This window comes from Talpa occidentalis, unplaced genomic scaffold, assembly GCF_014898055.3.
Source record: "Talpa occidentalis isolate TD23 unplaced genomic scaffold, MPIMG_talOcc4v2.1 talOcc4.12, whole genome shotgun sequence".
Lineage (NCBI taxonomy): Eukaryota > Metazoa > Chordata > Mammalia > Eulipotyphla > Talpidae > Talpa > Talpa occidentalis.
Window position 1 is genome coordinate 32,811,768 of NW_023601212.1, and position 24,923 is coordinate 32,836,690.

Genomic DNA, 24,923 nt, shown 5'->3' on the forward strand with positions numbered 1-24,923 from the left:
CCCACAAATCAGTAATAAATTACCCATTTTTTAATGGAAGACTGGACTAGACAAAGGAAAATACAGGAATGGCTCGTATGCTCATAAAAAGATACCAGCATTGTCATTTGGGGAATGAAAGTTAAGAACACAATGAGATGCCATTTTTCATACTCTCTAGAATGGTTAAAATTAAAATGTCTGAGGGACCTCCCTGGTGGCTCAAGGGGTTAAGTTTCAGCACTATCAGGTTATTGGTAGCCACTGCAGCATGAGTTTAATCCCCAGCCAGGGAGCTAACCCACATGGCACAGCAGATCTCTCCTATCTTACCCTCTGTTCCCCTCAGCAGTGTATTTCAGTAGATCTTCCTATTCCGCACTCCAGTCTGTCTCTAGTGAATCCTCACACACACACCCCCCAGCACCTTTGACCTACAACCCAGCTCCTGTGTGCATAAATAAATAAAAAAATCTTTAAAATGTCTGACAACAATAAATGTTGGTAAGGATATGAAACAACTGGAACTCTGGAAAATGGCTGGCGGATGAAGTAAAATAGCACAACCAGTATAGAAAACTGGTAATTTCTTAAGTCATCTGTACACCTCGTGTACACCTGACTGTATACTACTAAATAGTAAAATGTAATAAATTGTTAATACACATAACAACTGGATGAATTGCAAAAGCATGTTGATGGGTGAAAGTAGACACAAAAGAATATATATTGTATGATTCAATTAATATTAGGTTTTAAAATAGGCAAAAATAATATATGCTGATAGAAATCAGAAATTTTTGCCTGACTAAAGGCAAGGGGAGTGATCTGCCAAGGGGAAAAACTCTAGAAAGATGTATGAATATCTTGAATGATAGAAGGCTTCTACATTTCATTTTGATTGGAGAGGTGATTACATGGTCCTTAAAATTGTCTAAGTTCGTTGACCTTGTGACTTAAGATGGGTGCATTTTATTGTATGTTATAAACACTGTATATAAATATACCTCTATTCTACCTTTGTTCCACATGAATTTCCTGTCCCTTGAGGTTCAACTGTATGCTTCACCAAAATTGAATACTGCGTTGCAAATGACTTATAAATAAATGAAATTGAGGATTTGGTTTTTATCTATTTTTTTACATTTTTCAAATGGCAGTTTATTAAGAAAAAGAGAAGGGAAAGGAGATACCTGTGTAAAAACAGATGGGCAGTCTTGGGAAGAGAGTTGCCTAAATTAAGAATTTGAAGTCTAGGGCCTCCCTGGTGGCGCAGCGGTTGAGCGCTGGGTTGCGAAGCTGCACGCAGCCTCTGTGGCGCCGGTTGGATCCCCGGCTGCTCCCCGGCCACCAGAGGAGGGTCCCACATGGTGTGCAGACCTCTCCTGCCGCCCGCTGCTCCCCTCAGCAGTGTGCTTCGGTCCTTCTGCCTGCTCTGCTCCCCGCTCTGGCTCTGGTGAATTCTCTCACCCTCCTGTGCTTCTGACTGTACCCAGTGCTTGTATAAATAAATAAATAAATAAATCTTTAAAAAAAATTATTAAAAAAAAAAAAAGAATTTGAAGTCTCCAAGTATTAAAATAAATGAATAGCCCTAGCCATAGTGTATTGAAACTTCTTTGAAACCTAATGTTTTAGCTGAAAATAATTTCATCAACTTCACTTTCTCATTCTATAATAGCATGCATGTTTTCATATTTTAAAAATCTCTTAAATCTCTGTGTAAAACTGATGCAAGTAGAAAATAATATCGTTTTCATTCTACTGCTTTCCATATCCTCTAGCTTACTACTATTGCCTTTCACTCATAATGTCATATTCCAGTGTAAGAAGTTTCAGTTTAATCTGTTTGCAGTGACTTTTACAGAGAACAAGGTGGTGATGGGGTTTTGTAATCCAATAGTTTGTAAACATGAGAGCTCTCTTTTCCTCAGCACTAGTGGGTGGGGCTCCCTGTATCCCATGGTTGCATACCAGCTTGAATAAGTTATTATAAAGCATGTTCAGTATCATTCTGTTAAAATCATATTGACCTCAAAAAAAGTTCAGATGTCAATAATAAGGACATAAAATTAAGTCAAAATTATTTTAAGTAGATTGATGCTTGAAAATTGGTATTTCTTATTATTGGTAAGAATATGTACTTTGTTAGCAGAACACAAGTACCATCCTTACACAACCTCTCTAAAAGGCTGCTTGAATGACAGGTCTCAAAACTTTATTTTTTTCCCCAAGTTTCAGATACTAATCAGTATAAGCTGATTACAACACAGTACACCAACATGATCTCACATATTTAGAGAGGATGTGTCTCCTTATTAAGTGGAAAATTGTGGCTTCTGGAAGACCTTTATATTAAGCAGCAAAGTGAAATACTTCATTTAGAAATCTGGCCCTTTTTTCTTCAATTTGCTGTCAGCTGCATTTTCTGAATAGAACTTGTATTAGTCATTGGGGACCCAGTTTGTTCTAGGCTTCTGAGTTATTCTTTTTGTCCCAGAACAGTCTTCCATCTTAGTGTAGTGTTTGCAGGTAGCTTTTGTCATGCTACTTTTTTTTTTTTAAATGAGGCATGTTTTATTTATTTATTTGTTTGTTTGTTTGTTTTGTTTATACATGCACTGGGTACAGTCAGAAGCGCGGGAGGGTGAGAGAATTCACCAGAGCCAGAGTGGGGAGCAGAGCAGGCAGAAGGACCGAAGCACACTGCTGAGGGGAGCAGCGGGCGGCAGGAGAGGTCTGCGCGCCAGGTGGGACCCTCCTCTGGTGGCCGGGGAGCATCCGGGGATCGAACCAGCGCTGCAGAGGCCGTGGGCAGCTTCGCAACCCAGAGCTCAACCGCTGCACCACCGGGGAGGCCCTGTCATGCTACTTTTAAACAGCAGATCAGGCAGACCTCTCCTCTCTCACCCGCTGTTCCCCTCAGCAGTATATTTCAGTCAGTCTGCCTGTTCTGTTCCCTGCTCTGTCTCTGGTGAATTCTCTCACCCTCCCACACATCTGCTGTACGCCGGTTCTTGTATGCTTGAATAAATAAAAATCTTTTAAAAAAATAAACAGCAAATCAGCAAGGATTTATACATTTGAAGAATGCATTGAATATTAAGAGACCAAAGAAGATACATAGAAGGGGTGAGGCGCATTTTTTTCTATATTACCATTTGTTTATTTTTAAATTTAAGATTTTTTAATTTTTATTTCTAATTTATATATATTTTTTTCACATCATTCTATTTTGTACTGCGAATGCTTTTTCCTCTCGGGTGTAGTCCCTGTAAAATTCCCATCACCGATTTACCCATGCACTATCATCATGGTTCCTTGTGCTCTTCCCTCCCCCATTTTGATCCCTCTGCCTCCCCCCGCAGAGTGTCTCTGCTTTATAGTCATCTGTTAATTTTGTTTTTTAATTTATTATAATTAATTTTTATTTCCTGATCACTTATTTGGTTCCCCTACATTCCAGGGAGGTGAATTTATACTGGAGGACCTAAACAACAATATACAATAAACTAATGTGACAAAAGCATACTAAAGAACATTATGAAATAAAACTCAGAAAAACATCAGATTTGGGGCCTCCCTGGTGGCAGAGCGGTTGAGTGCTGGGTTGCGAAGCTGCGCGCAGCCTCTGCAGTGCCGGTTCAATCCCCGGCCGCCGGGCGAGGGTCCCACATGGTGCGCAGACCTCTCCTGCCACCCGCTGCTCCCCTCAGCAGTGTACTTCGTCAGTCTGCCTGTTGTGCTCTCCGCTCTGGCTCTAATGAATTCTCTCACCTGCCTGTGCTTCTGACTGTACCCAGTGCTTGTATAAATAAATAATTAATTGATTTTAAAAAAATCAGATTTGTGGTTATCAAAGATAGCGTTATTGAATAAAGGTGGTCAGAAGATTTAAATGTCTTAAGTACTGCAGATGTAATGTACAACATGCTGACTAATTCACTCTGCTCTGTGGTCTATTTGAAAATTCCAAAAGAGTAGCTCCTAAGAGTTATGGGAAAGAAAGAAAAGCTTTTTATTTTGTATTTATATGAGTTGATGGTTGTTAACTAAACTTACTATGGGTATCATATCATTATATACTTAATTCAAGTCTTTATGCTGTACGCCTTTAACTTACACAATGCTGCATTTCAAATTAAAAAAAAGGTGATTTTATAATTACGTATGTAGTTCCTATATTCATTTTATTTTAAGTTTGGAAATATGTTCACATTCACACATAAAATTTTTGGAAGTTTAAACAAAGTGGTACCAGACATGCAGACCCATTAGCTCTAAGGGGTAAAATTAGGGAATTCACTTTTTATTTTCTGGTCTTATTTTAAAAGAACATGGTGTTATATATAACAAGTTTTCTTAGAAAGACTTCTACATGAAAAATCAAATATTAGCTATCTAATTATTTTGCTGGGATTAAAGCATAGTAATTCAGTTAGGACCACTTCGTCCTTTGCAGAGTGAAATTCACATGTCTGAAGAAGTTATACAGGATATATTGGAACAAACAGAATCAGATCCAGCATTTCAGGCACTGTTTGATCTCTTTGACTATGGTAAGTAAGCCATTTCTTTCAAAGCACTTAGAAGAAAGTTTTTTCCAGTTTCTTTGGCAGCTTAGAGTAAAGCAACATTCCTTGGTGCATCTGAAAAAAGCTATTTACAGTAAAGCAAATGTTGCATATATATTGAAGAATGTTTTAGTGTTATTACTCAAAGGTTTAGCTGTAAAAATAGAGAAATGTTTTGTATTCATATACTTTTTTTGCCACTCAACATAAATGTTTTGTACTCTGAAATATATACAGTTTACTAAATTCAGTCGGGTAATACAACGGGAATGCAAAAACCTGGCTGTTGCCCACAGAATTACTGCCTCATGCAGTATTTCTCAAAATGTGATCTCCAGCAGTATTAGCATTATCTGAAAATACTTTAAAATTCTTTAACCTCTCATGTGACTAATATAGGCTAGAGTTTAAGAACTACTGACCTGGTGGAAAAATCTTCATACTTTTCGAGGTGCAATTTTAAAACATTCATAGGACAATAATGGAAATCACAGTTTAATGTTACATGACCACTGTCAAGCTGTGTAAGTGAATGGTTGTTTTTATTTTGGTTATTTAAGCAGTTGTTTCCTGTTCCCTTTTTAACAGGTAAAACAAAGAATAATAAAAATATATCACAAGGCATTTCTGACCAGCATATGGAAACTGATGCCAATGTTGTCTTAGTAGATGAAACAAATCTCTCAGTTAAAGATTCTTTTAAAACAGAAGAATCTGGTAAGAATTTGATTTTGTTAATATCATCAACCCAAATATTAGTCATAATACAATTTCAAAGACAAGAAATACTGTTGTTCAATTTGGAAGTTGTTCAGACTTACACATAGATCATTACTGTATTTGTAAATCTGATATAAAGGTGAATTTTTAGTACCCATTCTTCCATGATACAGTAGATTCCTGACTTGCACAGGGTGATATTAAGAGTGTCCAAGTCAACAAAAATCTGTCACATCTAATATAATTTTATTCATTTATTTTGAAGATTTATTTATGCATGCATGCAAGAACTGGGGTGTAGACCAGAGGTGTGGGTGGTGAGAGGATTCTCCAGAGACAGAGTAGGGAGCAGAACAGGAAGATCTACTGAAATACACTGCTGAGGGGAGAGCAGCAGTTGAGACAGGAGAGGTCTGCTGCATGCACCATGTGGGTTAGCTCCCTGACCAGGGATCCAGCTCATGCTGTGGTGCCTGGGGATGGCTTGATAGCACTGAGACTTCAACAAACCCTGTGCCACCAGGGAGGCCCTAATACAGTTTTACTGGATTACAAGTTTCAATCCCTGATATGTAAGGTAGTAATATTCATTGAGCCTGTTAAGCAGGTTTAACTGACCATTCAGCATCTGTATCTCATTTATTTGGAGGAAACTATATGCTGTGATGATAGTCTTGTCTTAATGGACTTAATGAGATTTTAAGTCCTGTGTACCTACCGTGCCTACTAAGTCAATTCTTTCTTTGTACTTCCCACGCTGTGTCAGTGTGACACATAATGACTATTTATTGAATGAGGGAAGACAATAAGCTCATCTTAGATCTTTTTTTTTTTTTAAAGATTTATTTATGCATACAAGAACTGGGATACAGGCCAGAGGTGTGGGGGGTGAGAGGATTCACCAGAGACAGAGTGGAGATTAGAACAGGCAGATTGACTGAAATGCATTGCTGAGGGGAGCAGTGGATGAGATAGGAGAGGTCTGTTGCTCCATGTCGGTTAGCTCCCTGGCCAGGGATGAAACTTGTGCTACAGTGGCAGCTGATAGCTTCATAGTGCTGACACTTAACCCCTTGCACCACCAGGGAGTCCCCCCTCATCTTATATCTTTTAAATTGGCCAAGGTATTTTATTGTATTTTCATTGTGGAATATTACATGCACAAAAGTACACAATAAGAATGTATCAGCTCATTGATTTACAATCATGGAAATACCCATGTAACCATTTCCCAAGCAAAAAAAAAAAACCCTGAAACACCACCAGCAAGACAAATTCCTGTTCATATGCTTTCCCAGTCTATTTCCTTCATCCTTGGCCCTCTTACTGCTAAACCATAGGCCTCTCTAGTACCACCTCTGTCCATTCTGTCTACAACACACTGTGCCAAAATATTCTTTTCTGCTCATCTGTTTATAAATGCCATTACCTCCTAGCCAAAAAAAAAATGGTTTCCAAATCTCACAGAATGTCTTCCCAAAACTACTTTTGGAGTATCTCATACTACATTTCTACTTTGAGGATCTGCCTGCACCCAAGCCTAATCCTCCATTTTTTCTGAGGCTGAATAATAATGTGATGTGTTTTCTCTCATTATATATTATATATGAAAGTGTGTGTTTCAGTCAAGCTCCGCTGCAGAAAATGAAACTTGAAATCCTATCTCCTCAGTTCTCCTTCAAGTCTCAATCCTTTTCCAGTTCCACTTAATTGAAACTGACTACCTCTAAACTGACGTAGGCTGGAAGTAATCTCCACTAATCTCCACCCTGTGATCGGGATTCAAATGTCCTATATGCCTAATATTATTTTCCCAGTGTCACATTAACAATTATTTGATAGTGGTTATTTTCTGGATTTTTATCCTTATGTTTTTCATATTGTTAATTTTACATGTTTTCTATCCTAAATTGCCTGTATACCCAGTTTATTAGTGCTATTGTCTTCTGAAATGACATTTTTTATTCCAACTACCACCTTTATTTTGTGAGATTTCATGTAATACTTCCTCTACAACACTTTCTCACATCCCCTTATTTTCCTATACTATTATAAATTTTACTATGTATTATTCTGACTTCCTGTTCTGTATCTGCTTCACTGACCTTTCCAAGGGCAAGAATTGAGTCATTACATTGGGGTACCCAATGTACCCCAGCACCATTCACATGATTAACTTCAGTAAATGTGTGTTAAGAGTTAAACAGTACACAGTAAGATCAAATGTTAATCATGCAAAATGTTTTTGGCCCCATTTCACCTTTAAGAATTTATCAGAAAGGGCCTCCCCGGTGGCGCAGTGGTTGAGTGCTGGGTTGCAAAGCTGCCCGCAGCCTCTGCAGCGCCAGTTCCATCCCCGGCTGCTCCCTGGCCACCGGTGGAGGGTCCCACATGGCGCACAGACCTCTCCTGCCGCCCGCTGCTCCCGTCAGCAGTGTGCTTCGGTCCTTCTGCCTGCTCTGCTCCCCGCTCTGGTGAATTCTCTCATTCTCCCGCGCTTCTGACTGTGCCCTGTGCTTGTATAAATAAATTAAATAAATAAATAAATCGAAAAAATATATATATCAGAAAAATAATAGAAATGGTAGAAGTTGAAAAGTCAACTCTTTGAAAAGCTGCAGTTTGGGGCCTCTCTGGTAGCGCAAGAGGTCAAGTCGCAGCACTATGAAGCTATCGGCAGCCACTGCAGCACAAGTTCAATCCCCAGTTAGGGAGGTAGCTTACTTGGTGCTGCAGACGTCTCCTGTCTCGCCTGCTGCTCCCCTCAGCAGTGTATTTCAGTCAATACACCTGTTCTATTCCCCACTCAGTCTCTCACCCCCCGCACCTCTGGCCTGTACCCCAGTTCTTTTTTTTTTAAGAGTTTAGCAGTTTTTTGTTTTTTTAAAAGATTTATTTATTTATTTATTTATACAAGCACTGGCTACAGTCAGAAGCGCGGGAGGGTGAGAGAATTCACCAGAGCCAGAGCGGGGAACAGAACAGACAGACGGACGAAATACACTGCTGAGCAGAGCAGTGGGCGGCAGGAGAGGTCTGTACACCATGTGGGTCCCGCGCTGGTGGCCGGGGATCGAACCGGCCCTGCAGAGGCTGTGGGCAGCTTCGCAGCCCAGCACTCAACTGCTGTGCCACCAGGGGAGGCCCAGTACCCCAGTTCTTACATGCATAGATAAATAGACCTTTAAACAAAAAAAAAATGCAGCTTTTATTTGGTGTCCTTTTTATCTTTGATAAATATGGGTGTTCTTTAACCTGTGTGCTTTTTCAGAATTTCATTGTGTCATCTATTTTCCCAGAATTTTGAAAAACAGGTTGGTAAAAACAGTTTTGTGCTTGTTAAAGAGATACCAGTAAAACTTGACTGTAGTTGTTTTGGTACTCAGAAAACAAGAGCTACAGTCTATGAGACTTCCACTTACTGATATGTCAGATTATTTTCTTGGCAAAATGTGTTTTGAGGTAAAGAATACTATCTCAGAATCTGTACATACTTACCATATCTTTCTGTCAACTTGATATTTTACAGATGCACGATCTGTTGAGCCCCCATTTTGTACATCCTACCAAAGTGAAGACTCAGCAAATGCTTTGAAGGATGGCACCAACCAGAATGATCTTAGACAGGAAGTCCGGGAACATTTTCCCCAAATAAGCCCTAGCATACAGAAAAAGGCCTTTAAAACAGTTGTACCTTCTCAACAAAAGTGTACCCTTGATATTACCTTTGAATCTGTGCCTAACTTGAATGACTTTAACCAAAGAGTAAATTCTAATGCTGAATGTAATCAGCATTGTGCTGAATTATACAGCAGTCAGGTGACCGCTGAAACTGAAATGGCTCTGGAAGTTGAAAACAATTCTTTGTGTCCAAGTGTGCCAAATGAGTCTCATTTACAGCCTCATCAATGTGATATACCAATAACTTCATTTGTTTCCCTTGGTGGTGAAACTAACAATGAAAACTTAATCCTCTCTGGGAAAACTTCTCAATTTTTATCCCATAATACTCCATTAACTGGGAAGCCAACTAGAAAAAGTCAATTTTGTGAAAGTTCTAAGGATACAGGAATACTTAAAACTAGTCTGCTTGGTTCCAAGTCACCAGATTCTAGTGAAATTCACCAGAGTAAAATTGAAATTAATAATGTATTACCAGTTGCATCACAACAGCTTTCAGATTGCCAAGGTAATTCTTCACTTCAGAGTAAAATATTACCAGTGTCTGTTGAAAGTTCATGTTTAAATATATCTGAACAAGTAGAAATTTGTGTTGGCGATTCATTATCTTCAATTAAACACCCATCTAATGATTCATCACCTATTGAATTAAATCATACAGACCAAGAAATTCTGCCCTCCAAGTCTGAGAAAGTTGTTTTGGAGTCACAAGAGCCTTCATCTTCTGTAAAAGAAGGTGGAGAAAGTATTTTTCTCTCTTTAGGTGAAAATGAAAACTGTAGGGAAGTTGCATTGATCCCTCCAGAAGGTAATCCTATAGAAGATAGACACACTCTTCCTTCTGAACCTGTGTGTTCTTCAATGGGAGATTCTCGCCCTGAGTCCCAAAATACTGGTAAATCTGCTGGTGACAACTCAAATGAGATAGATGCATCAAATATTGTGTCTCTGAAAATTATCATCAGTGATGATCCATTTGTTTCCTCGGATGCTGAACTTAATAGTGCTGTTTCTAGTATCAGCGAAGAAAACTTGCCAACTATAATTTTGTCTTCTGCTAAATCACCTGCAAAAAATGCAGAATTAGTTAAGTGCCTGTCTTCAGAAGAAACTGCAGGTGCCACCACATCTGCTGAAGGAATAGAGGATTCAGCTTCAGTGGAACAGAGCCTGCTAGGGCTCAAACCTGAAGACTCTGCAGTGAACGGCACTCAGAATGAGGACAGCATAGCTTTTTCAGCGAATGTTTCACCGTGTGTTTCAAAGGATGGAGGATACATACAGTTGATGCCAGCCACAAGCACAACTTTTGGCAATTCAAATAACATTCTAATAGCTACCTGTGTGACTGATCCAACAGCCTTGGGAACAACTGTAAGTCAGTCTAATGTTGTGGTGTTGCCTGGAAACTCTGCACCTATCACTGCTCAACCTCCACCACCTCAGTTACAGACACCACCCAGGGCAAACAGTGTATTTGCTGTCAACCAAGCTGTGTCACCCAGCTTTTCACAAGGTAACTTGAAGAACATAATGAACAGTTGGATACATAGGCTTACACCTGTGTATGTCCGGGTACAGATGTACACATGCACACACACATACTGACCCATGCCAAGGAGTCCCACTGTGGTGAGTGTTGGAGGCTTAGAAGAAAAGGAAAAGGACATACTGAAGTTTATTTTTCTGGCTTGTGATCTGATGTCTCGTGTAGGCAGTTATTGTCTCAGACAATAAATCACTAGCTAGAGAGTAGGAGAAAGGATTCTAAAATTTGTGATTATGATACTTCTTCAGCTTATTAATTCAGGGAGACCTTGACCTTTTTTAAAAATACTCTGGTAAGCTGTGGAATTCAGTGATTTAATTTTTCACTTTTCTCCTTCCACAATTACTTCCTAGTCCATGTGGTAAGCTACCACATACACACACAGACTGATTCCTCACGTGTATCTATACTAAAACCCAGTGTTGGGGGAAGTTTTTTTTTAATCCAAAAAGGACAAGTTTATTAGGGGAAAAAAAGGAAAGGAGAAAATGATGCAGGTGAACAGAAGGCACCTCTATTGTGGGAGATTTTTTTAAACAGCTTGCATGGTCTTAGTTTTCAAAGAATCTAATAACTATGTGCACTTTTTTTTTTTTTTTTTTAAATATTAAATTTTATTTTTATATTCCCCCATACAATTGCAAACGCCCCATTCTGACCCCAATCCTTCCCCTCCCGCCCCCCCACCCCCAAAAAGTGTCTCTGGTTCATAGTTTTTTGTTGATTTTGATTTTCACTTTCTTATATTCATTTTCCTGGTCCCTTATTTAAGTTTTCTAGATTCCTGCTATGAGTGAGACCATCCGGTATTTTTCTTTTTCTTTTTGGCTTATTTCGCTGAGCATGATCCCTTCCAGTGCCATCCATGATGCTGCACATTGCATGTGTTTATCTTTTTTGAATGCTGAGTAATATTCCATGGTATATATGTACCACATCTTCTTGATCCAGTCATCTATTTTTGGGCATTTGGGTTGTTTCCAAAGCTTAGCTATTGTAAACAGTGCTGCTATAAACATAGGAGTGCAGGTGCTCTTTGGAATTGATGTTTCTGTGTCCTTTGGGTAAATACCTAGGAGTGGAATTGCTGGATCATATGGAAGCTCTATGTTTAGTAGGTCCAGAAATCGCCACACAGCTCTCCATAGTGGTTGGACCAGTTTGCACTCCCACCAACAGTGCACAAGAGTTCCTTTTTCTCCACATCCTCGCCAACATTTGTTGTTGCTAGTTTTTTTAATATGTGCCATTCTCACTGGTGTGAGATGGTATCTCATGGTAGTTTTGATTTGCATTTCCCTGATTACAAGTGATGTTGAACATTTTTTCATATGTCTGTTGGCCATTTGCATTTCCTCTTCAGAGAAGTTTCTTTTTAGCTCTTCTGCCCATTTTTTGACTGGATTATTTTCTTTGTTGTTGCTGAGTCTCATCAGCTCTTTGCAGATTTTTGTGATCAGTCCTTTATCATTAGTGTTGGGTGCAAAAATGTTCTCCCAGTTGGTGGGGTTTCTCTTTGTTTTTGTTATTGTCTCTTTTGCTGTGCAAAAGCTCTTTAATTTGATGTAGTCCCAGCTGTTTATCTTTCTCTTCACTATCACTGCTTTGGGTGATGTGTCTGTAAAGATGTCTTTGATGTGCAAATCCCGTAGTGTTTCGCCTATATTTCCTTCTATGTATTTTATGGTTTCAGGTCTTATGTCTAGTTCTTTAATCCATTTTGAGTTGATTTTTGTGTATGGTGTGAGGTAGTGGTCAAGCTTCATTCTTTTGCATGTAGCGACCCAGTTTTCCCAGCACCATTTATTGAACAAACTTTCTTTGCTCCAATGCATAGTCTTTGCTCCTTTGTCAAAGATTAGTTGACCATAAATCTGTGGTTTATTTCTGGATTTTCTATTCGATTCCATTGGTCTGTATGTCTGTTCTTGTTCCAATACCATGCAGTTTTGATGATTATGGCTTTGTAGTATAGTTTGAAGTCTGGGAGTGTGATGCCTCCATTTCCTTCTTTTTTTTTCAGTAGAGCTTTGGCTATTCGGGGTTTTTGGTGATTCCATATGAAATTCATCAATAATTGTTCTATTTCTTTGAAGAATGCCATTGAGATTTTGATTGGAATAGCATTGAATCTGTATATTGCTTTTGGTAGGATGGCCATTTTAATAATGTTTATTCTTCCAATCCATGAGCAGGGATGTCTTTCCATTTCTTTGTGTCTTCTTCTATTTCTTTAACAGTGTTTTATAGTTTTCTTTGTATAGGTCCTTTACCTCTTTTGTTAGATTTATTCCCAAATATTTGATTTTTTTTGTTTCGATAATAAAAGGGGTGGTTTTTTTGATTTCTTCTTCTTCAGATTTATTGTTTGTGTATAGGAAGGCTACTGACTTTTGCGTGTTGATTTTGTATCCTGCCACTTTACTGAATTGATTGATGAGTTGAATTAGTTTTTCTGTGGCGATTTTGGGGTTCTCTATGTATATTATCATATCATCTGCAAATAGTGATAGTTTGACTTCTTCTTTTCCTATTTGGATTCCTTGGATGTCTTTCTCTTGTCTTATTGCTCTGGCTAGGACTTCCAGTATTATATTGAAAAGCAGTGGTGAGAGTGGACATCCTTGTCTTGTTCCAGATCTTAATGGAATTGCTTTCAGCTTTTCACCATTGAGAATGATACTGGCTGTTGGCTTGTCATAGATGGTCTTTATGATGTTGAGGTATGTTCCTTGTATCCCAAGAATTTCAAGGGCTTTTATCATGAATGGGTGTTGCACTTTGTCGAAAGCTTTCTCAGCATCTATTGATATTATCATATGGTTTTTATATTTCTTTTTGTTGATGTGTTGGATAACGTTGATTGATTTTCGGATGTTAAACCATCCTTGTGCCCCTGGAATGAATCCAACTTGGTCGTGGTGAATTATCTTATGGATACATTGTTGGATTCTGATAGCTAAAATTTTATTGAGGATTTTTGCATCAGTGTTCATTAGGGAGATTGGCCTATAGTTTTCCTTTTTTGTGTTGTCCTTATTCGGTTTTGGTATTAGTGTAATATTGGCTTCATAGAACGTGTTTGGTATTGTCCCTCCTTCTCAATTTTTTGGAAGAGTTTGTGAAGGATAGGCACTAATTCGTCTCTGAATGTTTGGTAGAATTCATTTGTAAATCCATCAGGTCCTGGGCTTTTGTTTTTGGGAGGTTTTTAATTACCATTTCAATTTCGCTGCTTGTAATTGGTCTGTTTAGGTGTTCTATTTCTTCTTTATCTAGCTTTGGGTGATTGTAGAGTTGTAGGAATTTGTCCATCTCCTCTAGATGTTGAATTTGTTTCCATATAACTGTTCATAGTAGTTACTGATTATTCTTTTGATTTCTGCTGTGTCCGTTGTGATTTCTCCTCTTTCATTTATGATTCTGTGTATTTGTGCTTTCTCCCTTTTTTCCTTTGTGAGCCTGGCTAGGGTTTGTCTATTTTATTTATTTTTTCAAAGAACCAGCTCTTGTTTCATTGATCTTTTGGATTGTTTTTTTAGTTTCAATTTCATTTATTTCTGCTTTGGTTTTTATTATTTCTTTTCTTCTACTGGTTCTGGGGTTTTTTTGTTGTTCTTTTTCTAGATCTTTGAGCTTCGAGATTAGGTTGTTTCTTTGAGTTCTTTCTTGTTTTTTGATGTGAGCTTCTATTGCTATATATTTTCCTCTTATTACTGCTTTTGCTGCATCCCATACATTTCGGATATTGGTGTCCTCCTTGTCATTCAATTCAAAGAATTTTTTAATTTCTTCTTTGATCTCCTCATTAGTCCAGTGGTCTTCCAGTAGTGTGGCTTTTAATCTCCATGAGGTAGGATAGTTCCTTGCCTTCTTTTTATGATTTATTTCTAGTTTGATGCCTTCGTGGTCAGAAAAGATGGTTGGTATGATTTCAATCTTGGTGTATCTGTTGATGTTTGTCTTGTGCCCCAGTATGTGATCGATCCTGGAGAATGATCCGTGTGCGCTTGAGAAAAATGTGTACTCCGTTTTTTTTGGGTTTAGTGTTCTATAGATGTCTGTTAAGCCCAAATGCTCTAGGTCCTTATTTAGAGCTTTAGTTTCTTTACTTATTTTTTGTCTTGTTGATCTATCCATTGTTGATAGTGGTGTGTTGAAGTCTCCCACTACATATGTGTTTTCTCTGATGTCTGTTTTCAGAGAGGACAACAGTTGTCTGATATATTTTGGTGCTCTTTCGTTTGGTGAGTATATGTTAATGAGTGTTATTTCTTCTTGAAGTATTGTCCCCTTAATCATAATGTAGTGACCATTGGGTCTCTTTTATTTTTTGAGTTTGAAGTCTGTTTTATCTGATATAAGTATAGCTGTTCCTGCTTTCTTTTTTGGCCCATTTGCTTGTAGGATTGTTTTCCATCCTTTGACTTTGAGCCTATTTTTATCTTTTGTAGCTAAATGTGTTTCCTGGAGACAGCAAAAGGTTGGGTTTTGTTTCTTAATCCAGGCTGCAACTCTGTGTCTTTTTATTGAAGAGTTTAGTCCATTTACATTTAGAGTTAATATTGATATGTTAGTATCTGTATTTGCCATTATGTTTGTCTTTCCTTTGATTTTATTTATTTATTCTTTTAATAACTTTTTTTTTTTTTTTTTGGTCTTCTTTCGTTGTTATTCGTCCCTCTGAGGTTCTGGCTTTAGGATTCCTTGTAGTATTTTTTGGAGTGGGGTTTAGTTGCAATGAAATTCCGGAGTTTCTCTTTGTTGGGAAGGTCCATATTCTTTCTTCATGGAGGAAAGAGAGCTTTGCGGGATAGAGTATTCTTGGTTGGCATCTGTTTTCTTGGAGTCTGTTGACTATGTCCTCCACTCTCTCCTTGCCCGTAGTGTTTCTTCAGAGAAGTCTGATGTCAGCCTGATTGGTTTTCCTTTGAATGTTATCTGTTTCTTCCCTCTTGTCAGCTTCATATTTTTTCCTTGTCCTGGATCTCTGGGAGCTTACTATTATGTGTCTTGCTGTGTTTTTCCTTTCGTCGTGGAAGTTTGGTGTTCTTCTTGCTTCTTGTATATCAATTTTCATCTCCTTCTTCTCATTTGGGAAGTTCTCTTCAATTATATCATGAATATTCTCTGTTCTACATCTCTCTCCTCTCCTTCTGGAATTCCTATAACTCTTATATTTCCTTTCCTCATGGAGTCAGATAGTTCCCGAAGTCTTTCTTCATTCTTTTTCCTTCGTACTTCTCTTTCCTTTTCTGTTTTGGTTCTTTTTATTTCTGTGTCTTCAAGATTACTTATTCGTTCTTCCATTTCATCTATTCTGCTTTCATTGCTTTTCCCAGAGTTCTTTAGTTCCTCCATTAATTCTTTGATCTCCTGCATTTCTCTTACTTCCCTCTTTAGGGACTCAATTTCCTTCTTCTGATCTATCACTTTTTTAATCATGGCAATTTTAAATTCTCTTTCTGGAAGGCTCAGAAGTTCTTCCAAGTTGCTGTCGTTGCAATCTGGGGAGTGGTTTTCTTTTTGTGGTGTGCTTCTTTCCTGAGGAGTTTTTTAGGTTGCGTGTGGTTCTTCTACTCCTACTGTCTGTTTTCTAATTTGTCGTATGCGTTGGGACACTGTGTTGCTCGACTGACTGACATCTTGGGTGAACTTCTCCGCTCCCCTCTGGCTCTTCCAGGAGCCATCTCTGTCTTCTGGGGGAGCTTTCTGCTGGTTTTAGGCAGTTTTTACTGAAGAAATGTCCCTGTTCTCAAATGGCGAAGCGGGATGCAGTCCCTGCGCCTCCGTTTCAGGCACACTCTTCTGCGCACCCGGTCTGCCCCGGACGTGGTGCCTGCTCCCTCTGTGGGCTCAGACTGCTGTCGGAAGGGGCCTGGCGTGGAATAACTTCCCGGCTGGCCACTGGGTCCTCCAGAAACCTTCTGCCCTTTTCAAGCAGTCTTAAGAAATGTCCTGTTTTATAGGGTGTTAGTGACTTTTTTCCTGGTCGCTAGGTGGCGCCAGAGATCTCTCCTATTGTCCTTGGGGGGCTGTTTTTCGCCTCCCCCACCCCGTGGACAGAGAACAGAGCGGGAATGGTAGGGTACACCTCAACAGCTTTGGGGTGCTGTGTCTGCTTGTGCCCCACCGTCGTGGAGAACCCACGCCCCGAATTTTCGTGCCCCGGGTCTCAGTTCAAAGCCCTCAGTTCCAGGACGCGGGCTGTAGCCCAGTTCAGTCGCGCGGGAATGCGCCTTTTGCACCCCGCTTCCGTGCCTGGGCGCCTGGTTCCTGCTCACTCAGGGAGGGACCTTCACCTCAGTGAGGACCTCCGTGCGTCTCCCCGCAAGCCTAGGTCGTCTCCCGCAAGCCTAGGTCGCAGGCGCGGGACCTGGGCAGCCGCAATCCAGGTCTGCACTTGCTTTTCAAGCTCCCGAGCGCGCCGCGTTTCCGCGCCAGCTTACCGGCAGCCCGGGCTGTGTGCGCGTCTCCCGGGGTCTTTGTTCTTCTCTAATTATGTGCACTTTTTTTAAGATTTATTTATGCGTAGAAGAACTGGGGTTTAGCTGCTGCGGGGTGAGAGGATTCACCAGAAATGGAGTGGGGAGCAGAACAGGCTGATCTACTGAAATACACTGCTGAGGGGAACAGCAGGCAAGACAGGAGAGGTCCACTGCACCATATATGGATTAGCTCCCTGACCAGGGATCAAACTCCGGCCATAGCTGTGATAGCACTGAGTCTTAACCCCTGTGCCACCAGGGAACCCTTACATGGAGAGATTAAAACAAAATTTGAATTTCTCTGTCCATAAAACCCTTTGAAATTCCTTACTGTCTTTAATATCCAGAATTGACCCCGTCCTTAGAACTCTTGTTTATAGAGGCACTTGTTGCATTTATTACATGTCATTTTATATTTAGTTAGTGGTTGGCATGACCATCCTGCTCACCTTGATAAGATACTCCTTTAGGAGAGAACTTGTGGCATGTTTTATCTACAGTTCCTTCTATATTGGTTCCAGGCTCCTTTTCTTTTTTACATTATAGGCAGACAATAATTAAATATCAGAAATTGAGCATTGAGCCTGATGGATCAGTTCGAAGTGCTATTTAAAATAAAAGAAACTGGTCAGAATTTGGTAGAGAATGTGGGTTTGAGCTACAGCTTAGAGAAAGAGGAAGGACTTTGGAATATATGATATCTCTGAAGGTATTTGAGAGGCTGAAGAAGGTGTGCACGGGAGTGAGGAAATCAACCCCACAAAAGTAGTGAGTGAATATTAGGAATAGATTGATTTATAGTGCAAGCAAGGCTCAGTTATAAATCTGTACTACCATATAATAGAACTATACTATTCCTAATAGAAGAGTGTCCAACCTTTGCCATAGACTATATTGTTGACATCTAAGGACTATGTAAGTCTAGTTTTAGTTCATTGTGCATATATCTGGACCTTTTTGACAGTACCATTGAGAGAATAGTTGGAGTTATGAGCAGGTCTTGGGTTGTTAACATTTAGTTGGGATCCTGTTTTTGTAATATGTAAGATTCAGACCTCACCAGTTCTCTAATGAGTTTCATGATGCTTTGTAGAGGAGTCAGAATATAACTGTAATGATATGATTTCTTGGCTATAGAGTGTTACGCTTATGATAATTATCTTGATTAAACGCCATAAGGCTACTTGAATGTTCACATTGACTATGATTAGTCTTGATGTTCGTAAATTAATTTTTTAAAGAAGAACAGATTATAAAGAAAGAATGTTACAGAATTTCACAATAATTACTTTGGTGTCTAGTGTTTAGGAGAGAAAATCTTACTGAGAAATTTTTTTTAGGATCTGCCATCATAATCGCTTCTCCAGTCCAGCCTGTACTCCAGGGAATGGTGGGAATGATCCCTGTGTCTGTGGTTGGACAGAATGGAAATACCTTTTCTGCTCCTCTCGACAGGTAAAATTTATGCATTCAAAACAGCATTGATGCTTTTCAAACGTAGTGTAGCTAATGACATCTTCTCTTCTAGGTCCTTCATATGCCTTTGGCAGCACCTGTATGCAGTAGAAGTATCTCTCAATTCCCCATCCCTCCAAAATCTCAGAAGACTCAGGGAGTAAGAAGCAAGCCTTGTACAGGTACATTTTAAGTTCATCAGTGTCACTTTATGTTGTGTGTTCATTTGTTTTTGGCAGCACCACAGCCTTTCTTTTTTAATAACTAATCTGTTCATTGCAGTAATTAAAAAGATAAATGGAACAAAATAGTTTAGAAAAAGATGGTATCTGCAGGGCCTTGTGTGTGGGGAAGTAACATCAAAAGTAAGAGGGGGCAGGGTGGATTGTTTGATAAGATTTTTTAGTTGTTTTATATAATCTGAAAAATACTGGATGCCTCCTTTTTGTTACTATTTCTTATTATTTTGTTACTATTATTAAACCTATACAGTTCATAATAGTGTTTAAGACACTTTCATATATCCATTAAATGTCTTTCAGTGAGATCTATTGTCACCTTTCACCTGAACTTTCAGTTGGTTTCTGGATTCACCTCTTCCCCATACAGGCTCAATTCTGCAATGCCTGTTTTTCCATGTTATTCTGCCATACCCAAATGCTACCTTCAGCACTGAATCTGTCCAACCACCTCTGCCTTTGACCTAGGCTTCTTAACATTGTTTGGAAGTGATGACATTCAATACCATTTAAAAATTTCTTACCCTTATTGCCATTTTACAATCATTTTTAAAATGTCTTCCTGTTCTTTTTCTCTCCCATTTTCCCTTCACACTGCTCTGGAATTCACAGCTACTCTCAAAAACTACTTTCTTTTTCCCTTCTTTCTTAGAGGAATGATTTTGTTATTCTTAAAGTTAATATCATCTACCTATGATCTAGATTCTGTCTTCTAGATCTTTAGCTTTTCTTCTTTTACTCCTAACTGTACATACAGATTCTTGGGTTTGACCACCTACCAACCCTTATTTCCCATTCCTCCTTTATCCACATCATTGTCTTTTCTATCTCCATTAATATCACCATATACATTGGGTTTTTTCTAATCTTTTTCTTAACACACAAGGCCCTCATTATCTCGTCTTTGCTTTCCTTTCTAACTTCGTATCTTCGTACCCCCTCACATAATCTCTGAAGTCCATGGAAATTGAAATATGGCTATTAAAACTCCAGTGCACAGTCTCCGAATCAAGTAGATTTGCAAATTCACAGTTAAATGGGCAAAATTTTCAAGTAGGACTAAAGTAACTATGTATGAATCTAAGTAGTACCTTTAAGTGCTGCATTGAGCATTGTAATGTATAAATCCAAAGACTGAAGTTGGGCCTCCCCGGTGGCACAGCAGTTGAGCGCTGGGTTGCAAAGCTGCCCGCGGCCTCTGCGGCACCGGTTCAATCCCCGGCTGCTCCCCGGCCACCAGAGGAGGGTCCCACATGGCGCGCAGACCTCTCCTGCCACCCACTGCTCCCCTCAGCAGTGTACTTTGGTCCTTCTGCCTGCTCTGCTCCCCGCTCTGGCTCTGGTGAATTCTTTCACCCTCCCGTGCTTCTGACTACCCAGTGCGTGTATAAACAGAAGAAACAAACAAATAAATAAATAAATAACATGCCTCTATTTAAAAAAAAAAAAAGACAGAAGTTGAATCATGTCATTGCTCCATATTTTTATTTTGAAATCTCTATAAAAATGAATGAGTGACTATCTTGTATAATTACAAGGCTGCTTTTTAAAGACTAGTTTGTGAACATTTCATTTGTATATTAGCTATCATTTTTAAAGTTTTCTCTTATTAAAAAAAAAATAAATAAATGAGGGCCTCCATGGTGGTGCAGGGGTTAAAGACAGCACTGTGAGGCTGCTGCCAGCCACTGCAACATGAGTTGGATCCCCGGCCAGGGAGCCAACACACATGGCACAGCAGACCTCTCCTGTCTCACCCGCTACTCCCCTCAGCAGTGTATTTCAGTACATCTGAGTGTTCTGCTCCCCACTCTGTCTCTGGTGAAGCCTCTCCCCCCCACACACACCTCGGCCTACACCCCAGTTCTTATATGCATAAATAAATCTTTAAAAAAATTTAGGTGTTTTCTTGTAATACCGTGGCCTATCATATGCATTTTCAAGCAAGTATATTCTCTTAGGAATGTTTTGTTTTCCTTTTCTAATTAATCCATTTATAATTTCAGGAAAACAGGTAAATAATTTGGTGGATTCGTCGAGTCATTTAGTTGGATGCTCTGCCCAAAGGTGAGAAGGAAAGTTCTTAACAGATTCTTTGAATGGCCAGAGAAAAAACGGGATTTTTTATGTTGCTAAATTTTTTTCTTTTTTTCTTTTCTTTTCTTTTCTTTTTTTTTTTTCTAATTGGTAGAGTTGAAGTTTCTGACAAGAAGTTGACCACAGATCTTGGGAAAAAATTGGAAGAAACCACCGTTCCCTTGTCAGCAGAGAATGTAGTTCCAACTAGCAAGCCATTTGAAAGCCACAGGCGTGTACTTTGTTTTGATAGCACTGCTTCTCCTGTGGCAAATACACAGGGGCCAAACCATAGGGTGGGGTCCCACAACAAAGAGAAGAATGACGTTTTACTTCCTAATCTTGACTTACCCCTTTCGTCCTCCACCTTAAAACCCCCTTCTCATAATGCTCTCAAAAGAGAGAAACCTCCTGTGCCTAAGATTTTATCTAAATCAGAAACTGCCATTAGTAGACATACCACCATAAAAGAAACTCAGTCAGAAAAGAAAGTTTCACCAACAGAAGCTGTACTTGAATCTTTCCATAAAGCAACAGCTAACAAGGAGAATGAATTATGCAGTGATATGGAAAGAAAAAATCCAGAAACCTCAAAACTGTCTAATGGACAGCAAAATGGGGGTTTAAGAAATGAGAAAACTATAACTTCACTGCAAGAACTAACCAAAAAACAAGGCACAGCCTCAAATGGTAAAAATGTCACTTCAGTGGGTCCAACTGTGAAGGATCTGAAACAAGAACAGACCAAATCTGCCAATTCTTTGATGAGCCCCCTAACCAAACATCCTTCAGAAATGTTACAAGATGTTCAGTGGCATAGTCCAGTCAGTAGGCTCCCTGATAGCGCTGACTTACCTGTTCCCCGGACACCTGGCTCAGGGGCAGGGGAAAAGCATAAGGAAGAACCTGCTGATGGTATCAAGGTCCCCTCCAGCAGGCGTTTCGGTGAGGACAGTAGCGTGCCCAAAGTGATGGTCCCCCCTGTCACTCCAGACTTGCCTGCCTGCAGCCCCGCCAGTGAGACTGGGAGTGAGAACAGTGTAAACATGGCTGCCCACACACTGATGATTCTCTCTAGAGCAGCCATCTCAAGAACTGCTTCTACTCCTCTGAAAGACAACACGCAGCAGTTCAGGGCCTCTTCAAGGAGCACAACAAAAAAGCGGAAAATTGAGGAATTAGATGAGCGGGAGCGCAGCCGTACTTCTGGTAAAAATCTTGCAAATTCATCAATACCAATGAAGAAGAAGAAAATTAAGGCAAGTTTGAACATCTTAATTTCAAAACCATACCTCTGCCTTTCTTTCACTTGCTCAGATTAGCGACCTCAGCATTTTTTCCCCACAGCTATCTACCCAAACTTAATCAAGACAGCATTGAGTTTTGACTGAGAAAATACAGCCTATATAGCAGTGTTTCTCAGCCAGTGTGGTACTCGGTGTGTCTTGGTGGAACCGCATTTTCAGAACGATTACTAAGACATTTATTTTTAAACATATTCCTTTGGGAAGGAGGTTTTTGTTACTGTCATGATAGGACCTTAGTACTTTGGGGAGAATGACATAAGCATGGAAAGCCATTGTGTGTGGAATAACCAAGTAGAAGCCTTCTTTGCAACTCCTCCTACCTCTAGGGATTTTTTCACATGACCTGCCATCTCTTCCATAAGCCTTTACAGAAGTTGGCATGTTAAAGCAATATAAAATTTAAGTTTACTTGTTTCCTCTTTAACACTGCTTATCTATAGAAAGGCAATGCAGGCATAGTATTGCTACATGAAACATGAAACTTTTCTCCTAAAGCCCTTTAGCCAATTAGTAAGTGAATTGAATAGGAAGAAAGGTGTTTACAGTGTCATTGAGGAAATAGATTATGAGGGGAAAAAATATTGACTTTATAGCCAAGTAAGCCAGGGTTTGATTCCTGATCACTTGCTTATTGGTTCCGTGACCACAAGTAAACCTGTAGCTTAGTCTCAGCTGCTTTGTTTGACCTCAAGTTACCCATTTTACCTTATTACATGTACTGTATTATCAAGTGTTTAGAACTTGAGAAAGTACCTGTCACTCTGAAAATCTTACTAAATTTTTAAGGTTTGTGGTTTGGCAATAATGGCTACCTTATAGAAATGGCTACCTTGTCTCATTCAGTTTTCACACACTCTGGATTTATGTAATATATTTTGCCCTAAACTAATGTTGAAATATCAAAGCACATTTTAGTAACCTTAGATTTATAAAATTTGTACTTCTCTATGTAACTGAAATTCTAATGAAATAAAAATGTTGGCAAAGATATCAGTATATGTAAGAACCTGATGAAAGGTTCTGAGTGACTGAATAGGAAAGTTTTGGCCTTGAATTGAATTCACAATGTTAACTTAGGCTTATTTTTTCTTTTTTTTTTTTTTTTTTTTTTTTTTTTTGACAGAAAAAGAAGCTACCCAGTTCATTTCCAGCTGGAATGGATGTGGACAAATTTTTGTTATCATTACATTATGATGAGTAAATATGAACGTATTAGAATAATAGGTGTAAAACTCTTATCCCTTAAGCTGTGAGTGTAGGGAATGAGATATTGACAGACTCTGAAAGCATGACCTGCACTTTCCTTGTACTGAAATTTCACTTTATATCTAAATCATGCTGTTTCTGAAGCAGCTTCCTACTTGTAAATAGATTTAACTGGTATATTTTTTATTTTGAAAAAAATTTGCAGAAATGTAAGTAAAGCCAATCTGCAAAACTGTATAGCTTTGACAATTGCATATGTAAATGTTGTATAAATCTTATTGAAATAGAGCTTAGATCAACCTAATATTCTTACACTGTGTTTTTTGACTTATGATCCCTCATTCTGAGGCTTATTCATCTGAAATAGTTTCTCACTTTTGGGGGGAAAATGCTTTTCCTTGTAGATTGCTTTCAGTAACTGTCCAACTAGACACTGAAAGACATAGCCACTAAGTAATACAAAATGATAACTACTTCACCTGGTAGTGATCAGAAAATAAGTGTTTGGAGTTTTTCACCCCTTCTTATAATTGCAGTAAAGAATATATTTCTGGACTTTACACCTTAATTGTTTCTTCTGGTCATTCTGGACTTCTCTTTTAAAATGGGAATTTTGTAAACCATTTGCGCGTCCTGATCCTTTGTTTATAACTTTTAAGGTCTTTTACAGAACTAAGTCTCGACTATTGAGCCATATAAAATTTGGTTATGTAGTTGGAATTTCTTGGTATGTATATTATTTTCCCCTGAATACTGGGGATCTAAAGAATTGCACTAATTCATAAACCTCTTTACATAGTAGTGACCAATGCACATTTAATTTAAATCTTGTATTCTATATTAAAGTGTGTGTGAAGGATTATCTTCTGGTATTATTTTAGAAAGCCATGTCCATCATAAGATGTAAAAAGAGGAATCATAGTTTTATATTTTAATTTAGTTTCTTCTAAGTGGGCTGTTAAATGACTGTATCTGTATAGCACATTGTCTTTGAGCCCCTCAAAGTGTCATAAAGAATTATTCTCAAAAAAGTCCTTAAGGAGAAAGAGGTGCCTTTTCTGTATTAAACATAAACATCAGTCAAGTTGAAGAATTGGCTTAAACTTTTAAATGAGAACAGAAATTATGCAGGTTCCCCCTGCTATCCAAAAGTAGGACATTCCTATTTGGTATGATCTGGTAGGTTATTTTAGGAGTCTGAGAACACTGAAAAGGTTTTCCATATAAATGGTAAAAGTATTCCTAGACCCAAAAAATAACCTGCCGAAACATACCAAATCAGAACATTGTGCTTTCAGATTGCGGGGGAAACCTGTAATTTGTATGTGACCAATTGTGCCTAGATATTAAAGTATGTTCTTTTAAGTGTTTTCTGTTTGGTTTCATATCAATATATTAAAGTTTTTTCTACAGTTGTGTATATTTTCCTCAACCTTTTTTTGTCCTAGGCTTTAAAAAAAAAAAAAATCTTACTCATCTTACTCTAACACAGCATTTTTCAATGTAGAAATCACATCTAAGGCTGACCCTTACTGCAGAAATTTGTGTTGTAAAAATTTTTTATGATGTGGCAGTGGTCTGTTTCTAAAGAACTAAATATACAATTGTTTATTTAACTCAACTTGATACTGTACCACAGTTAGGTTTAA

The 24,923-nt window shown here is 38.8% G+C and overlaps 1 protein-coding gene across 1 annotated transcript in view; it reads left to right on the forward strand.

Moving 5' to 3' along the window:
* Nucleotides 1–24,675, forward strand: part of LOC119240887 (protein NPAT) — a 55,263-nt gene extending 30,588 nt beyond the window's left edge. The window contains 9 exon segments of the mRNA XM_037505681.2: nt 4,442–4,538; nt 5,142–5,270; nt 8,803–10,470; nt 18,332–18,436; nt 18,439–18,446; nt 18,520–18,628; nt 20,692–20,752; nt 20,877–22,020; nt 23,192–24,675. Coding sequence (XP_037361578.1) covers nt 4,442–4,538; nt 5,142–5,270; nt 8,803–10,470; nt 18,332–18,436; nt 18,439–18,446; nt 18,520–18,628; nt 20,692–20,752; nt 20,877–22,020; nt 23,192–23,269 — 3,399 coding nt within the window. The 3' untranslated portion in view covers nt 23,270–24,675.
* Nucleotides 24,676–24,923: the final 248 nt, after the last annotated feature.